The 19,451-nt window shown below is 42.5% G+C and overlaps 1 protein-coding gene across 4 annotated transcripts in view; it reads right to left on the reverse strand.

The window, feature by feature from the left end:
• Positions 1-19,451, reverse strand: part of PRKD3 (protein kinase D3) — a 243,652-nt gene that overhangs the window by 200,734 nt on the left and 23,467 nt on the right. For all 4 annotated transcript variants that reach the window (XM_030198066.1, XM_030198067.1, XM_030198064.1 and 1 more), the window contains exon 3: positions 11,108-11,246. In XM_030198066.1, the coding sequence (XP_030053926.1) occupies positions 11,108-11,246 (139 nt within the window). The remainder of the gene's footprint in view (positions 1-11,107; positions 11,247-19,451) is intronic.

Below are 19,451 nucleotides of genomic sequence, written 5' to 3' on the forward strand. Positions count from 1 at the left end.
TCGGAGACGGTGCCCACGGAGTTGGCGGTGACAACAAAAGCACGCATGCAAAAGTGGAAGAGAATCCCATCGAACGCAAAGACATCGAGACTTCAGACCTGAAAGCCCAAGGAGGACTCTGATGTTTAAGAATTAACTGTGCATAAGGTTTAACTTGGTGTGGAAATGGAGGTTGAGTGTATGGTGTATGAGACTGAATGGTGCTTAATGTGAGGCGAGCTGGTATGGTGGAGGAGGGTGTGTTCATATGCTGTATAATTGGAGGTGGGGGTATGTGTGAAGTAGGGAGGAAGGTCTGGGTGGGGTGTTGGCCTTCGGGGCCGCTTTCCTCTAGGTTCCCATGCAATGCTGGAGGGTATTGTTTGGTGAGTGGATGAAAAAGGGGGAGGGAGGGAGGGAGGGCGGGATTCAGAGGGGATTTTGGGGAGGGGGGATGGGTATACACCTTTCTTAGAAAATGCGGACAGAACAGAGTTGGTAAATGGTGGGGTATAAGTTTTTCACTTATAACATAAAGGGCCTAAACTCTCCTTATAAAAGGCATGCCCTTTGGCGTGAACTGCGTCTTGCGCAACCACATGTGTTTTTTCTACAAGAAACTCATCTCTTAAAAAAGCATGAGAAGCTACTGTTTTCCAAACATTACCCACATGTGGTATGCGCTTCAGATGTCTTAGGAGCTAAAAAAAAAGAGGGGTGGCCATAATGTTTCATAAAAATGTCACAGTGCAGATCCTACAAACTAGAAGAGATAGGGAGGGAAGATTCCTCTTTCTGCATGTCAGGTTGGAGCAGGAGGAGTATACACTGGTTAGTGTATACGCGCCCAACGAGAGGCAGGAGTGCTTTTTCCTGCATCTCCAGAGGGAGCTGCAGGCCTTTGCTGGAGGGAAGGTGATAGTGGCCGGAGATTTTAATGCGACTATGAAGCCGGGCTTGGATAAGTCGGCTCCTCCTGCTCCGGTTGACTGTAGAGTTTCTCGGGCACTGAATAATTTTGTTGAGGGGATGGGGCTGTATGACGGGTGGCGCCTGGGGAACCCTAGAGGGAGAGACTATACTTTTTATTCCCAGGTGCAGCATACTTACTCCAGCTTGGATTATATTTTTCTCGATAAAACGCTATCTGAAGGGGGAGATGAATCTGCTATAGGCCACATCACAATATCGGATCACGCCCTGGTTTGGCTTGTTGTTCCTTCCCTAAGGGAGGAGGAGTGAGACAAAAGATGGACATTTAATAATAGTTTGCTGCAGGATCCTGAAACAGTAGCCAATTTTATTCCAATACTAAGAGAGTATTTTGATATCAATCTGGACTCGGGGCCTACACTGGGTACGGTGAGGGACGCATTCAAGGCAGTATCCAGAGGGCATTTTATTAAGTGTGCGAGTCAGAAGGCCAGAGCTCATCGGGAGAGGCTGGCACATTGTATGGATACACTGGCTATAATGGAGGATAAATATAGGACATCAGGCTCAGTAGCTGACTATCGAAAACTACAAGAGGTGCGATTGGAAATCGCGGGGTTGCACGAGGAAAGCCTGAAGTTTGTGAGTGCAAGGATGAAACAGATTCACTATGCTTGCACTGACAAACCTGGACGTTTGCTGGCTACCAAATTGAGACAACTGAGAGCTGATCGGCACATTTTGAGAGTTAGGGATGCTAGGGGTGTCATGACGCACAAGTCAGTACAGATCAGGGATTGCTTTGCCCAATATTATAAGAACCTCTATAGAGAGGATGCCGCTGTACAGACTGGGGAAATTGATGGGTATTTACAGACAAGGGGGCTACCAACCCTCTCTGAAATGCAAAAGAGAGAATTGGAAGACCCGGTGAGGGTAGAGGAGGTGATAGAGGTGGTGAAAGCACTACCAAGGGGGAAGGTGCCAGGATTAGATGGTTTCACGAATGAGTTCTTTAAGGCATATGTGGTGGAGCTAGCGCCCTACCTGAAGATGATAATCAATGCTGTCAGAGAGGGGGCACCTTTCCCTAGGACTATGATGGAGGCGTGGGTGGCGGTAATACCAAAGCCGGGCAAGGACCATACTGAATGTGCCTCATACAGACCCATCTCGATCCTTAATACAGACGTCAAAATACTGGCCAAGGAGTTAGCCAATCGTCTTGGGAGGGTACTCCCCTGCTTGATCCACCCAGACCAAGTGGGATTTATAGCCAAGAGACAGGCCATGAATAACATACGCCACACAATAGATCTTATATATACAACACAGAAAAAAGCATGGCCCGCAGTTCTACTCGGTCTGGATGTGGAAAAGGCATTTGACCAGGTGCACTGGGGATACTTAGATAAGGTCTTACATAGAGTGGGAATTGGACAGCACTATGGAGTCTGGATCCAGGCTTTATACTCTTCGCCGAGGGCTTGCGTGAGAGTAAACGGGGGGAACTCGGCGACATTTGCGTTGGGGCGCGGAACCAGACAGGGGTGTCCGTTGTCTCTATTATTGTTCGCTCTGGCGATGGAACCCCTGGCAGCAGCTATTCGTGAGAATAATGATATTGCTGGAGTGCAGGTCAGAGGGAGTATAAAATCGCGCTCTTCGCGGATGATGTGCTGCTGTCATTAACGAATCGACTGGTTTCATTGCCTAACTTAATGAAAGAAATAGGGGAATATGCACGGGTCTCGGGCTACAAATTGAATGCTAGTAAATCTATGGGCTTAGCTGTGGGAGTCCCTCGGGGACTGATGGAGACACTGAAGACGTCTTGGGAGAGTCGTGTATTATGTTACTTAGGAGTTAAGATCACGAGTGACCTACCAGAACTTTTTGAAGCTAATTATCCAGCTCTGAAGAGAGAGGTGTAGAAAGATTTAGACAAATGGGCAACTATGGGATTGTCCTGGTTCGAGAGGATCGCGGCGATTAAGATGAACATTTTGCCCCGTCTCTTATATTTATTCCAGGTTCTTCCATTGCGGGTACCCCGAACCTTTTTGTCAGGTCTACAGGATATGTTGATCCGCTTTGTCTGGAACCAGAAAAGATCAAGGATACCTCTAGCTCTTCTATATAAAAGTAAAAGATTGGGAGGGTTGGGAGTGCTGAACTTGTTCTGGCACAGACCAGAGCGGCGGTGGACTGGTTTAGGAAGGACAGCCATAAACTGTGGATTGATATTGAACAGGACTTAGTGGGATCACGGAAATTAGCCCATTTAATGTGGTTTGCTAATAAATATAGGGGCAGAGTTGATATGTTCCCGCCCACAGTACAAACTACTTTCTACTATTGGGATCTTATGTTTCCAGAACGCCAACCGCCAATGTCAGGTTTAGCTCCCATAGCAGATAACCCAATGTTCGAACCAGGTATAGGAAATATTACCTTCAGGCGATGGGCAGATTCTGGATTGGACATGTTGGGACAGATGCATGTAGGGGAGAAAATGGTGCCTTTTGTGCAGCTGGTGGACGATTTTGAGATCAGGGATAAGGACTACTATGCCTACACACAGGTCAGGCCAGGTTTACAGAGGAAGTTTGAAGCAGGAGACTCACCCAATGGAAGAAATAAGCGTAAACTCAAAGATTGAGCGAGGAATGATATCCTTCCTGTATGCACATCAGGTGGCCAATGCCAGACCATATGTGCAAGACAGGAGGAGGTGGGAGCAAGAATTACATTTTACTCTATCGGAGGCGGGCTGGTTGACACTGGAGAAACGGATTTTGAAATCAGCTTTAGCAGTGAGTATGCAAGAGAATGCTATTAAAGTATTTTATAGATGGTATCTGACACCGGTTAGACTGCACCACATGTTTGCAACGGTGCCAAAGGAATGTTGGAGGAATTGTGGGGGAGAGGGGACCATGGGGTACATTTGGTGGTCTTGCCCTAAAGCAAAGGCTTACTGGAAGGGGGTACAAGCCCACATTCAGAAGTGGGTTGGCAAGTCTGTGAGGTGGCATCCTTTAATTTTCTTACTTGAGCAGCGACCAGTAGGCCTTACGTCAGATCAGTGGCTTCTGTTCAGAGGATCCCTGCATGCAGCTCGTTTGAACTTAGCACAGCACTGGAAGTCACCATCGGTACCCTCAATGGTGAGGTGGAATACCAAGGTGCGATACATATGTGAAATGGAGAGACTGACTGCTGAGAGAGCCAAAACTTTGCCTACATGGAAAAGGGTGTGGGAACCCTTTCTAAAAAGTTGTTCCGATTAACTGGTTTGATTACAGAGCATTCAGGAAGGTGTGGGGGGGGGGGGGGGAAGGGGGAGTAGAATAGGGGAATTTACATGTATTAAAACCTAAAAAACTTGAAGTAGAATTGGTGTCTATTATAACATTGTTAACAAATTGACGGTATTACTGTTACTTACTCATGGAAAGGTTGAGTAGAAGTGTGCTATTGTGTATTGTTTTGCATTGAGTGGTTATTGTATTGATTTTGCAATGCATACTAAAGACTTCTATAAAATTAAAAAAAAAAATTAAATTACCACCTGGGCCTTGTAGTAGCCGGGCGGTAGTTAAAAAATGACACATGTAAGATGCACGTACGCGCCTATGCAGCTTAGTACAAGAGCCCCTCATTATCTTAAGGTGTTCATCTTATATACTTTATTCTCTGTTAAACCTCTGTAATGGAAGTTGATTGCTTCCTCCTGTTTCTAATGTTTTTTATAGTTGCAATAATTAAATAAAAAAATCTTGGAGGAAAAAAATGATCGAGTAAGATCTAATGTAACCTACTTTTTGGGAGACTGATCCTTCAATCCTCCAGCTCACACATCTTTGTATACACTGAGATATAGCTACTGGGGGATTATGTCTATGTTCATGAGATTCTTGCCGCTTTTCTGTGGTACAACCAAAGCAATTCACATATTACATACAATTATAGTAAGTATGTTCCCTAGTAGGCTCACAATCCAAGTGTTGTAAGGGAAAGGGAAAAGGGATGGGAGTTGATATACTGCTTCTCTGTGGTTACAATCAAAGCGGTTTACATAATATATGCAGGTACTTATTGTGTACCTGGGGTAATGGAGAGTTAAGTGACTTGCCCAGAGTCACAAAAGGCTACAGTGGGAATTGAACCCAGTTCCCCACACTCTCAGGCCACTGCACTAACCACTAGGCTACTCCTCCACTCTTCACCTCATCTTCAAAGAATTGCCTCTGTCTCTTGAAAAGTTTGACTAGCACTGCACCTCACTATTAACAGAGCCATGTGAATTGAATGAGGAGTAAAGGCTTGACAGGAAGAGTCATAACAGCCAAAAGTGAAAGACTAGTATAAAGAGGGACTGAAGTGAAGTGAGGAGATAGATGAGAATCCCTTTGTCTTGCAAAGAAAGAAAGGAATGGAGGGAGAGGGGATGCCATGCAAAGCAGAGAGGGGGAGGTGGATGAGGAGGTTAGCTCAGAGGTGTAAGAAGGACAAGAAAGTTTATTTCAGCTATTCTGCAATCACGCACTATTTTGTATTCACTTTTAACAAAACGAGCGTGTTCTTTTACATTGGGCACAATTTACATATTTTTCACCATTATGTGTTGCATAATGTGTATGCTTTTTATGTAATCCTGTACACTGTCGTAGCCACTTTCAACATTTTAGATCTCACTATGTATGTATGTTTCATCATTATGAACACTGTACATATATTCGTCACTTTGAGCAATTATGTGCATGTAGTTATACTTACCACTACTGTATATTGTATATACTCATTTCAGTGAATTTATTAATTATAGTATTTTTCAGGTAAGTCTACAGCTTGCATGGACACTTTCTTATTTGGAAAATGATGTATCATTTTATTATCATTATTTTTTTCTGTAAAATTTGTATGGACAGAAGCTTTTGTTTTTTGTATGTAATACTGATGTAATTTTAATTATGTTTACATTGTATTTTAATGTCTTTTGTCAGGGTCTATTCATTAAAGGGCTCCTGACTGTTCCACTCTTGGAGGCCCCTTTGTGCTTCCTTTTTGCTGTCCTTGTTAGTGTACTTTTGGACTTCTGCTACCTAAAGTTCAAAGGAAAATGAAATTATGTGGAAGTGGCTGCAGAACTGTGCTAAATCTGGGGCATCTGATCCTGTCCTGAATAACAGACAGTTCTCCATGGCATTCAAGCTTGAGATTCTCACTTATGAGTGTTGACCCAGTGAATTCTTGTGAAAACCATCTTAAATCAGGAAACCATTTTCTTTTGGAATAGAATTAGTATCTATTCTTGGATTATTTATACACTTGTAAATTTAGGTGTTTATTTTTTTTTAACTAATTTAGGCGTTCTTTGAAGGTACCAAAAAAACCTTTAAGAGTGTTTTCATGCCACAAATATTATTTCCGGGTACCTTTTCAAGTGGAATCAAATCAGAGGTTGCTCACTGGAGATGTGGGGCCATGTGCAGAGGCTTTATCTGCATAAAGAACTTGCCTTGAGTTTAACTAACCATCAAATTATTAGAGCTGACTCTGTACCACGCATCTTGTTCCCATCATATATCTGCTCTTAGTCCCTCAGCTATTTGGTAAGCCGTATTGAAGAAAGTCTTTAGCATTATATCTATGTTGGTTTAAAGTTCTAATGCATGTTTATTACGAGCATCATTAGTATTATACTAACATTGTCTCTGATATTTGAATTCCAGTGCTGTCAAATTTGTACATTTTTTTAAATTGTTTTTATTAACTTTTTCTTTACATAACATCAACAGAGCCCAACATATAAATCTAGGAACTTTCTCATACATGTATCATCAAAATCCCTCCACAAATTTGTACATTTTTGATACTGTTTCACGGTAGTTCTATTATTAGGTTTCAATTTAGTGTTTTCAACTTCACCTCATTTATTGTATTTATGTTTATTCTTGGTTATTTTACTATTGTTATGCTGTTAACAAAATTGTAAGCTTGATGTTAAACTGTACCTGCTGTACACCACCTTGGGTGAATCTCTTCATAAAGGTGGTTAATAAATCCCAATAAATAAAATAAATAAAGCCAGCAGAGGCTGAAAAGCAGGGTCAGGTGTAACAAACATAGTTGCTGAATGGTAGGGCTGGCCTGAATCAAACACCTATGTTTGGGTCACTTCCGAGACACCAGCACAGAAAAGGCATAGGGGCAATCAGCATTCTTCTGTCCGCCACAGGCTTTATATGCCTGGATACTCAATGCTGGGCCATGCTCAAGCACCAGTATTGAATATCCAGGTATATACGGCTGGATAAAACTCAGCTGTTTAAGTGCAACATTCAGCACTTAAACAGCTATGATGAACCGCATAAAGACAGGACTGTGTTTTATGTGGTTATTCTAGCCGGTTAAGGCTGCTGCACCAGGTGGAGACTGGAATGGGGAACCTTTCCAAAGAAAAAAATAGTAGAAGATCAAGCCCAGAGGAAAAGGAGGGGAGCAGAGAACAGTCCCAGATCTACAAACCCAGCAGTCGAGTCCCATCTAGGAAAGTAGACACCAGATACAGACATTGTGACTAAAGGCTTAGTAAGCCCAGAAGAAATTGATATGAGATTGACAGAAAAGCTTCCCTCTGGGGAAGAAACCCCCCAAGAGAGTAAAGTTTTATAAATAACTATTACCAGGAACCTCTATCCACAGAGTGTCCAAAAGGGAAACGGACAAATGTAAGTGTTGGATATTATTTTGCCATCTCTGCTTGTAAATATTGTGGACAGTTGTCCTCTTTTGCCTTTTCAAGTAATCGCTTTTGGTTCAGAATTAAACAGCTGGCCTGAACTGACTTATTGAGAGAATGTGAAGTTAAAGCAGATTACCTGAGCCACTGGCCACCTTCATAAGGCCTATCAGCCCTATTTACTAAGCTGATTCAACTATTCTACTTTCAACCCCCCCCCCCCCCCCCCCCCCATTTTTACTCAGGTAGATCCTGACAAAGCCAGTAGGAATCTATCCCTCAGTGTATAATTGAGGGATAGATAACAGTGAACCTAAATTCATGAAAGAGAAACCTCGGGATTCACAGCTCTCAAATTGGTGGAGCTGAGAAACATTTTAGCAGTGACGGCATGGAATTCTCAGAATGCAGTAACAGAAACAGAGGGGTAGATTGGAGTGGAGGAGTGGCCTACTGGTTAGAGCACCAGTCTTGAAATCCAGAGGTGGCCGGTTCAAATCCCGCTGCTGCTCCTTGTGATCTTGGGCAAGTCACTTAACCCTCCATTGCCTCAGGTACAAACTTAGATTGGGAGCCCTCCTGGGACAGAGAAATATCCAGCGTACCTGAATGTAACTCACCTTGAGCTACTACTGAAAAAGGTGTGAGCAAAATCCAAATAAATAAAATAGATATATTCAGCTGCTGAAAGAGAGCATTTTTTTTAGTTGCTGCTGGCATGATGCCCCAATATTCAATGCTGGGCCATGTCTGGGATCAACATTCACTATCCTGGTTTATGCAGCTGGTTATTTCTTATGCGGTTAAGTGTGACATTTGGCACTTAACCATCTAAGTGACACCACATAAAGATAAGACTGAGTTTAATGCAGTCCGATATCATCGTAACATAGCAATTGACAGCATAAGAAGATGCTTAAAACTTACTGTTTTAGGAAGCATGTTTTCAATACAGTGAATTAGTTATAGTTTTGTTGATAATTCAGTGTATGTTCCTGGATGTTTGGTCTAGTTCCTCTAATTGTTATCTGCTATGAACTACATTTGGTAATAGCGATCTGTAAGCTCTGTAACTGTAATTGTAAATAAAAACCTGTATGTTCCATCTAGTCTGCCCAACAAGGCAGCCAGAGTTGTATCTAGCACTCTGTGCAGGTTACACTTCTTCATGATTAAACACTGGCAGCATAAACAGGGCAGTTGGCAGCTGCCCATCTTGCCCACCCCATATAGGTAGTTATATGATGCAACCTTGGAATACCACAATATCATTAATTTCAACCTTAAGATGTCTTCCCTTCCCCCACTGCTAATTAGCATCATTTATTCAATAATATCAACCATCTGATGTCTTTCTCTCACCCACAGAGATACACAGGGCCTGCATGTGATATAAAATACACATACATACTTACATACATACAAATCTGACTGGCAATGGTCTTGCTTCCAAACTACTGGAGTTGCCATTGAAGCCCACTCAAGGTTATAAATTTGGAAATGCAACCAAGTCCATGTGCACTTCCACCACTTTTAAACTTAGGCAGTTAAGTGCTGAATACTGGCACTTCACCACATAAGTGCCAACTCCGTGCCGGTCTATCCACAAAATAGCCAGTTTGGGCTTAGCAGCCGGTGGCAATATTCAGAGGCACTAACTGGTTATGTGCTGCTGAATATCAGCATATAGCTCCACACAGGTGATTTAAATGGCCAGAAGCCTCTCCTGGCCACTTAAATCACTTTGAATATCGACCCGAGAGTGTTTCCAGAGTCTTCTGTCAGTGGCAATTCTCAAACTAAAATGTTGCAACATAGGCCGTACTTGAAAAAAAAACATAAGTAACTGATGTTAAGTCAGGACTGAGGATGAGTTATAGTTCTGATATAAGGACACCATTTAGAAAAATGAACTCTGAATGTTTTATAATTACCATATATACTCGAGTATAAACAGAGATTTTGGGGTCAAAAAAGGGCCAAAATGTAAATCCCAGTTTATATTCAAGTCTGCTGGCATTCCTCTACTCCCCGCCCCCCCCCCCCCCCCCCCCCCCCCGGTGGTCTCCGGTATTATTTCCATTCTTCCCCCATGCTGTCCCTCCACTGTCACTGTCCCCTCCTCCCAAACAGACAGCACCCCAGAAACAATCGTAGACCAGCCTCCTGACACACCCATAGGCCAGCTTCCCGACATAGCCATAGGCCAGTCCCCTGCCACCATTCACTCATGGCCTACCGTTTCACCTGGTGGTGTAGTGGAGAGTTGGGGGGCAGGAGCTATTCTCATGCGCCCCTGCTGTCTTCCTCGTTGAAAATGGCCGCCGTGACTTCCAGATTGCTGCTGGAGGTCACATTAGTCATTTTGGATCAGAAGCGGCTCCAATCCCAAAATGGCTGACAAGACTGCCACTGGAAGTCACAGTAGCCATTTTCAATGAGGAAGACAGCATGGGCGTGCGAGAATAGCTCCTGCCCCCCGACTCTCCACTAGACCACCAGGTGAAACAGTAGGCCTGGAGGGGAAGGTGGAAGGTGGGCAGGCCTACATGGGGAAGGAGGAAAGGAGAAGACTACTTGAATATAAACCGTCTTTTTATATAGGAATTAACATTCCCCCCCCCCCCCCCCCCTTTTGTGGAGAAAAATGTTATCTGTTTATTTTCAGATGGGTTTACATTTGAATATATACGGTAATTTACACAAGAAAATGTATTTTTGCTGCTTACAAAATGAGAACAGTAGAGGATCCAAAAAAGTACAATATATAATAATGTTATATGCGGGTAAGTCTCATATATACTTAACGGCTGGTGTCACTTCACTCCCTCGGTGAACCTCTTGCCGTACAATATTGTAATCACAGACTTTACCCACCAACCTACCAATACCTAAATTCTTTACTATTTATTCCTTTATTATTAACATTGTATGTAAAGTTCAGGCAATGTGTTACTTATCTTAGCTTGCTCTTAAACGGGTGTTACGGTTGTAACCAGAGGTGTTACGACTAAACATGAGGTGAAGCGCTCCCCCTTGACAAAGCAAGAATTGCGAAACAGGCTACCTGTCGTGAGCACACCCGTTTAAGAACAAGCTAAGATAAGTAACACATTGCCTGAACTTTACATACAATGTTAATAATAAAGGAATAAATAGTAAAGAATTTAGGTATTGGTAGGTTGGTGGGTAAAGTCTATGATTACAATATTGTACGGCAAGAGGTTCACCGAGGGAGTGAAGTGACATCAGCCGTTAAGTATATATGAGACTTACCCGCATATAACATTATTATATATTGTACTTTTTTGGATCCTCTACTATTTTTATTTTTGAGTATACATTTCAGTAGAGAAGTGCCCACAAAAAATTTTTTTTGACAGTATACAAAATGAGAACAGCATAATTTTTTCTTCAATAACTTACTAAGTCATCATGGGCTCTTACCAGAGAGAACAACTTCAACCAGATCCCCTTCATGGATCTCTTCTGCAGATGTGATCCGCTGCAGAATGTTTTCTGAGTTCAGGTCATGGCGAAAAAGGAGAATCTTGTCATACATGCCAAAGAAACCACACTCTGGGAACTGAAATAAAAGTACATTCTAAAATTAATGCATGGCAGTTTTTTTAAAATCCTATACATGTAATTTTTTTTTAATAACAAACGTGACTTTGAGTATTCCAGATGTTCCACCGAAGTATTTATCCTGTTAATGATTTATCATCTGGAAAAACCTTTTTTTTTTATTCAACTTAATTTCAGATATAAAGGGCAAACTCAGAGATAGAAGTACACAGTCTAATAAAGGTGACCTGCTGTAGAGTAGGATAAAGTCCTGTTCAGCGTTAACACGGAAACTACAGATTCACAGTTTTGTTTCTTACCCAGCAATTTCTTCTAGAACCTTTGCACTTTCAACTCAATTATAACCAAAGCTAAAACCTGGCACCATATACCTTCATTTACAACTATCCAGGGATTTTTCCCCTTTTATATCCTTCCCCCACACATACCACTAGCACCACCAAACACACCTAATCTGGTCACTGTAGGAATGATCAAGAGGCCATGCACCAAGGCTTCACCAGAACTCTGTGATCTAAGACTCTGACTGTGGCCACTGGGTGTCACCTTTATGATGTGCTCCCGTCTTGTTCTTCCCTGGTGCTATGAACACTGCCTTTGCATCCCCAAGCCTAGCTGACCAAGGGAATGGAAACCCAATGTAGAAATCAAACCAGGGACTGTCTGAATAGGCACAGGCCACCTGAACAGGCTTGTCCAAGTTTCCAATATTTTTAATTCAAATGGCTTTTCTCCCCCACTCTACTGGACATTGAATTTAGGGTAGTTACAGAGTTCATTTTTCCTTTAAATTTATTTCTGGAATTTGGTTGTTTCTTGTTTTAGCTCTAATATTTTCAAGTGTTTTTTTCACTTGTGAATTATTGTAAATTATGAATACAAATAAAAATTTTTAAATGGTTTTCTTTTTCTTATAGCCCTTATTTCAGAAGCCCTATTAGCAATGTACATGTGTAGCTGGTGAAATTTGTTCTTACCTGCTAATTTCCTTTCCCTGAGTCCTTGTTTTTCTCTATGTAATTTAGTATTTGTGCATTGTTTTTCCACCTACATCAATTTTACCTATTGCCAACTAAATAAACAAGCTGTACAGCTGGAATTTGTTCGTGCACTGCAGCAATTGAAGAGAGCCCTTTTATGTAATGGAACAGTAGCAATTTGATGATCAGGTATTAGGAAAGGATGCCTCTCCAGTTAAGCTAAGTACTTGTGAGACTTTATTTTGATATAAGTTATGAACTACCAGCAGTGTTTATTGGAACTCTGGGGGATTTGACATGGACATTTTTTGTGAGTTTTTATTTTTGTGAGCAAATTTTTTCTCCGTTTTTTTTTTTTTTGGGGGTGGGGGGGGAGTTTGTTGCTCTTTTTTACTGGAGATAAATAATTTACGATAATACCTGGGAATCCCTTTGGGAAAGGCTGACATATTTGGTCAGACCAATGCTATTTGAGCTTTGAGGCCTCGTTTATTTAGATTTTGAGATTTTTAATAGCCCCTCACAGTCTGAGTTACTCATCTTGTTAGCATACTGCATGTTTCATGCTTTTTGGGGGATATTTTGAAAGTTTACTACCCCTTATGTATGTTTTCATCATACACACCTCCATTATGGTACATTAATATGGATCACCCTATGAGGCATCATTATAGATCAAAAGAAAGAAACCCCCTTAAGAATCAACTATATAGATCAGAAATACAGATCAACCTTACTAACACAATCCTACAGATAAAAAGTGCAGGACTGGGAAAGTTTAACCCCAGAACCACTAGCAAGCTCTCTATGCTTCAGAAACTGTCTCCCCCCCCCCCCCCCCCCCCCCCCCCCCAGTCATTAGACTACATCAAAAACAAACTTGCCGCTGTCTTCCCAAGTGGTTCCTTGACTGGTCTAGTGGGACTCAAGAAAAATAAATTAGGTAAGATCAAATGTGTTTGAAAGGTGGGGTCTCACCTCCCCTTTCATCATGATAGACCAGTCAAGATGAATGGAATGTATCAAAGCTTCATGGACATAGGGTGGGAGGAAGACCAGGCCCCAACATACAACTTATTTGAAGGCAACATCCCCCCACCTCAGCCCCAGAAACCCCCTACGATGCTTGAAAATGGGAACCTCAAGCTTCAAGAGGGCACAATGTAAATAATTTCCTATACTAGTGCCCCAGCTACCTCCGAGAAGAGTCCACAACTACCGAGCTCTTGAACAAATCTAGGCCACCAATGCCTAACTGTTCTCCTTTGTCCACCCATCTAAAGATTGTGGCACTGGCCCACTCCCTGCAGACCATTGAATGGGCAAACAAACCAAAGGCCCAATGAATGCCGGAGGGACTAAACCCCCTCTAGGATTTAGACAGCCCTGATGTAAACAGCTGGAGCAATGTGATACCAGGAAGAATAGGTTGTTGTAGAGCCAAGACCACCACATAAGGCCAGGAGAACTGGCTTGAGTGCATTGAAAGCAAGCTGGCATACAGACCTGGCACAAGGATTCATGAAGTAAACTGTGAATACTGATGAGGTCTGGGGAGATCAAACCAGCACCTGGGAAATGGTCCTGAAGGAGTGGAGCAAAAGCTCATTAAATAAAAGGAGAATCTCCCCAGCAGCACAAACAAATGAGAATAAACTTGCCATGGGAGAAAGGAACAAGGATGGCACCCCATGAAGAGCCGAACAATGTCCAGGACAGCTGACAGGAATCTCCCCCAAGCCTCCTCCTGCAATCAAGCAACAGTGACCCACTGGAAGAACCCATGTCCAGGCTCAAGCAAACTCCTCCTTCCACTAATTCGGACAACCACTTGCAAGGCCAGAGTCTTCAGCTAACTGAAAGGGGCAAACAGACAGCAGATCCAAAATCAAGATCTGACATGGTGAGGAATCACCCACCTCCGAGAACTTGAGGAGTCCTGATAATACATTTTAAGGCTCAAGTTATATGCCCCCAGTATTAAGCCCCTCTCTCAAACTAGATGAGGACTTTCCACCATGCGTGAGCAATCCATTGAGCATCACAGACTTCTACTGGGACAGGGTGGACCTACACTGCGACTTTGGAGTCATAGACTAAGTTACACCTGAAAAGACCTAACTATCAAAAATTTAACAGTGTTGCAATGGCTGGACCCAAGGCAACTTTGCCCCTTCACATCCCCTGAAGGTTAAGGATAGGAAGAGACACAAGGGGAACAGTCCCCATAGGATAGACAACTGAATCCTCGACTTGGACAGGCCCGATCCCAGAGAGAACAGTGGCACAGAGATCTGAATAGAAACAGGAAAACTGGAATCCCTGAAGTATAATTACACATGAACACTTATTAGAAGGACGACAACTCAGTGATGCCTCAAAACATTGGAAAGAAAAAACTAAACCATAAGAAAGTACCAGGGCACCATATGCAACAAACTCTGGTCATCTGCTGACCTCCCCTAAGCTGATTTCAATTTAATACCAGATGCCTGAATTTACTAGGCTTGACCAACAGGAACCATAGTAACTATGGGTACCCCACGTGACTCTGCTAACAATCACCTAACTGAGGCATGATCTCCAACTGAGGAGGCAATCTCCCTTATACCACCAGTCCGACCATCTCCTCCTCTTCCTACTCTTGATAGTGGGGTGCCCAGCACCCCAAGTATCTCCAGGACAATAAGTACCAATATTTCAAAATGACAATGCCAATTATCCCTCCTTGTCATAAAGACAGACTTTGCTATGCACCCTGCTTGTTCTTACAGCCAGGGCAGCCTAAAGGTCCTTGCATAAAGGAAGCAAAAGGTGGCTAGGAAATGCAAGAAGAACAGTAGTGTTGTCAAAGCAGCAGACCCAACCTCCTGCTTGTAACACTATTCTATGTATCCCAAGCCAAATGTACCCCAAGGCACTCTGTGGAAGCTTCACTTGGGTAGAAGATAGGGCCAGTCAAATAGACTGTTTCCAACATTGCTCCCCTACCTTGAAGGGAGGGGGAAAGTCAAGATGAACTCCTGGGAATTTGAGAAGCTGGCTGAGACACATTATTAAGTTAAGTGTATCTACTATGATGATAAGCCTGTGCACTATGTTTGAATTATGATTTTTGAATTATGAACACTGTTAGTATGAAAGAGAGGAGGTTTTTGCCGATGACGAAGAGTTGATCACTCTATGATCAGTATAGCTCTATAAGATGAAATTGCCTGGAGCTCTTTGAGGCTTTCCATCCTATTAGAAATTATTTTCACTTTCTTTTTGTAATGTGGGACATTTTTTGAGTTAACATTACTTTTAAAATCCATAGAAAGTTGGCAATTATTTGTAATTTCTCCAGGACAAATAGACAAGGTAGTTCAATAATCAGACTAAATAGTGCAATACTTTCACTGTCTGCACAACCTGACACTGAAGTTTCTCTTTCAAAAAATAAAAATCCAAACCAAATCCAATTTTATGAATGGGCTGAGAAAGTATTGGACTATTACCCCAACTCTAAAAAAGCAGATTAAAAAAAAGGAAGGTGAAGGTTAGACCCTTTTCACTAGCACCAGATAAGATAAATAATTGATCAAAGTTCCTGAAGAATGTCATCTTCTTCAAGTAACATATTAACATGCTTTGGACATCCAGAGTTTGAAGTCCCATCTATTTAAGATTCTTGAGTTTGGACACTGATTTTAAAAACTGTTCTCCCATTTAACCAGTAATTACCTAGGTAAATTGGCTTATCTGGAAATAGGCCTCCTCAGAGTAGGTTTCAAAACATGTGTCAGCTTGGAGAAAAGGCGGCTGAGGGGAGATATGATAGAGGTCTATAAAATAATGAGTGGAGTGGAACGGGTAGATGTGAAGCATTTGTTTACGCTTTCCAAAAATACTAGGACTAGGGGGCATGCGATGAAGCTACAATGTTGTAAATTTAAAATGAATCCCAAAATAGTACAATACATTTTATGCTGCATAAAGCAGTGGATTTTCCCCAAGTCCATCTTAATATTAGTTTATGGACTTTTCTTTTAGAAAGTTATCTAAACTTTTTTTTAAACCCTGCTAAGTTAACGGCTTTTGTCACACTCTCTGGCAATGACCTCCAGAGTTTAATTACATGTGGAGTCCCGGGCCCAGGGAATTTTGCCTCCACCCTCCCCCCTCTTGGCGGCCCTGTTTGTAGCTTCATTACATGCCCCCTAGTATTAGTATTTTTGGAAAGAGTAAACAAGAGATTCACATCTACCCATTCCACTCCACTTATTATTTTATAGACCTCTATCATATCTCCCCTCAGCCGTCTTTACTCCAAGCTGAACAGCTCTAGCAGCTTTAGCCTTTCCTCATAGGGAAGTCGTTACATCCCCTTTATCATTTTTGTCGCCCTTCTCTGTGCCTTTTCTAATTCTACTATATCTTTTTTGAGATGCGGTGACCAGAATTGAACACAATATTCGAGGTGCGTTCGCACCATGGAGCGATACAACTGCATTATAATGTCCTCATTTTTCTTTTCCATTCCTTTCCTAATAATGCCTAACATTCTATTTGCTTTCTTCGCCGCCACCACCGCACACTGAGCAGAGGGTTTCAATGTATCATCCACGATGACACCTAGATCTCTTTCCTAGTCAGTGAGTACTAATGTGGAACCTTGCATCACGTAGCTATAGTTCGGGTTCCTCTTTCCCACATGCATCATTTTGCACTTCCTCACATTAAACATCATCTGCCATTTAGATGCTAAGTCTCCCAGTGTCGTAAGGTCCTCTTGTAATTTTTCACAATCCTCTTGCACTTTAACAACTTTGAATAACTTTGTTTCATCAGCAAATTTAATTACCTCACTAGTTACTCCCATCTCTGGATCATTTATAAATATGTTAAAAAGCATAGACCCCCACGGAACCCCACTATCAACTCTTCTCCATTGAGAATACTGATCATTTAACCCTACTCTCTGTTTTCTATCTTTTAACCAGATTTTAATCCACAATAGAACACTACCTCCTATCCCATGACTCTCCAATTTCCTTCATGAGGTTTGAGGTACTTTGTCAAATGCCTTTTGGAAATCCAGATATTGTGTATCAACCAGCTCACTTTTATCCACATGTTTGTGTACCCCTTCAAAGAAATGTAGTAGATTGGTGAGGCAAGACTTCTCTTCACTAAATCCATGTTGACTTTGTCTCATTAATACATGCTTCTGAATATGCTCTATAATTTTGTTCTTTATAATGGTCTCTACCATTTTGCCCGCCACCAACATCAGGCTCTCCAGTCTATAATTTCCCAGATTACCTGGAACCTTTTTTAAAAACTGGCGTTACATTGGCCACTCTCCAATCTTCCAGTATCGTGCTTGATTTTAAAGATAAATTATATATTACTAGTAAAAAAGGCCCGTTTCCAAAACAAATGAAACGGGCGCTAGCATGTGGTTTTTTTTTTTGTTTGTTTTCTTTTTCTGTTTGATATTAAGGGATATTTTTTTTTTAAAAGGAAAAGAGTTTTTTTTTAAGTTGTAAAGTCTGTATGAGTGTTTGTGGTTTTGAGGGGGGGTTGTGGGGGTCTATGGGTGTATGCTATTTTCTTTGGGGGGGAGGGGTGTTTGTGGGGTAGGGTAGCGTTGTTCTGTATGAGTGTTTGTGTTTTTTTGGGGGGGGGATTATGGGATTCTGTGGGTGTTTGTAAGAGAGATATGTAGGTTTTTACTGTTTCAGTTTTTGTATTAAGGGGGTTGGGGGAGGGAGTGTGTGTGTATGAGTGTGAAAGCAAGATGTTGTCTGTCCATGGCAGTGTGTGGCATTTTGGGTGGTGGGCAGTTTGGTTGTATGTATGTGTGTTAGTGAGTGATGCTGATTGTCCATATTAGATGTGGGGTTTTTTTGTGGCTGGTAGGGGGTGATTCTCTGCGTGTGAGTGTGATACAGTAATCTTAATTCAGCTGGGCACTCTGATGTGGTATTTGTAGGCACTTGTATTTTTGTTGAAACCAGAGGGATCCGTTGCAGGCAGGCAGGCAGTAGGAGTAGATATGGGGTTTTTTTTCGAGTGTGGAATGTGGGTGGTGTTCTGTAGGGGGGACGGGGCTGAGGGCGCATGTGTCTGGAGGTCTCCTTGTAGGCACTGATTTCAGCTGGGCACTCAGGTGGGCTATTATCCGTTTTTTTTAGGGGGGGTTGGGCGCCGGAGGTTTCCGTTTGGGTGGGTTTTTTTTTGGGGGGGGGGGGTTGGTTTGGTTTTAGTGTTGAATGTGGGTGGCGTTCTGTAGGGGGGGCGGGGCTGAGGGCGCATGTGTTTGGAAGTCTCTGTTGTAGGCACTGAACGCCGGCTTGGAGACTCACCGCATGAACAGCTTGCAGAGTAAGGTCTGCGATGTAGTGGTTGTTTAGTGGCGTTCTTCATCCGCGCTTTCCTTGCGGTTGGTCCCCGTGCTGGTAGCTACCCCCTCCTCAGGAAGGGGCGGGACTCGTGTGTGTTTTTTTTTTTTTTTCCTGAACGCCGCTGCATTTTCTTCGCTGTCCCACTCCTGCTCCTCTGCAGCACCAGTCCCATTCAAAGGCTTGGTAGTTTCTAAGTCCATGTGAGTGTTTGGGAGGTGGAACTGTACTTTGTGTGCATCACCTGAGGCACAGCCAATCAGCAGCGCGTGGGTGGGGCAAACACTGATATTCAAAAAGTGGTCTCTGCCGCCTCACTTTAGAACGTTGGGAAAGTGAGGCTTCATTAGAATGTTGGAGGTGTGTTTTATATAGAGAGATTAACAATAGTTCTGCAAGTTTACTTTTCAATTCTGTCAGTACTCTGGGATGAATACCATCCAATCCAGGCAATTTGCTACTCTTCAGTTTGTCAAATTGCGCCATTACATCTTCCAGGTTTACAGAGATTTGATTCAGGTTCTCTGACTCGTCAGCATTGAATACCAATTCTGGCACCGGTATCTCTCCCAAATCTTCCGCGGTGAAGACTGAAGCCAATAATTCATTTAATCTCTCCGCTATGGCTTTGTTTTCCCAGAGCACCCCTTTTACCCCTCAGTCATCTAGCAGTCCAACTGATTCTTTTTGCCTCCAACACAATCTTTTTTCAAAGTCGCTCTTTGTCTTCTCTATCAGCGCTTTGCATTTGGGTCATTCCATGCCAAGTGGTCTAAACCTTCCCACCATCATGTCTCCAATTTAGTTCAAATTTTATCTGTTGCGCGAGTCAGGTGT

This window comes from Microcaecilia unicolor, chromosome 3, assembly GCF_901765095.1.
Source record: "Microcaecilia unicolor chromosome 3, aMicUni1.1, whole genome shotgun sequence".
Taxonomy (NCBI): Eukaryota; Metazoa; Chordata; class Amphibia; order Gymnophiona; family Siphonopidae; genus Microcaecilia; species Microcaecilia unicolor.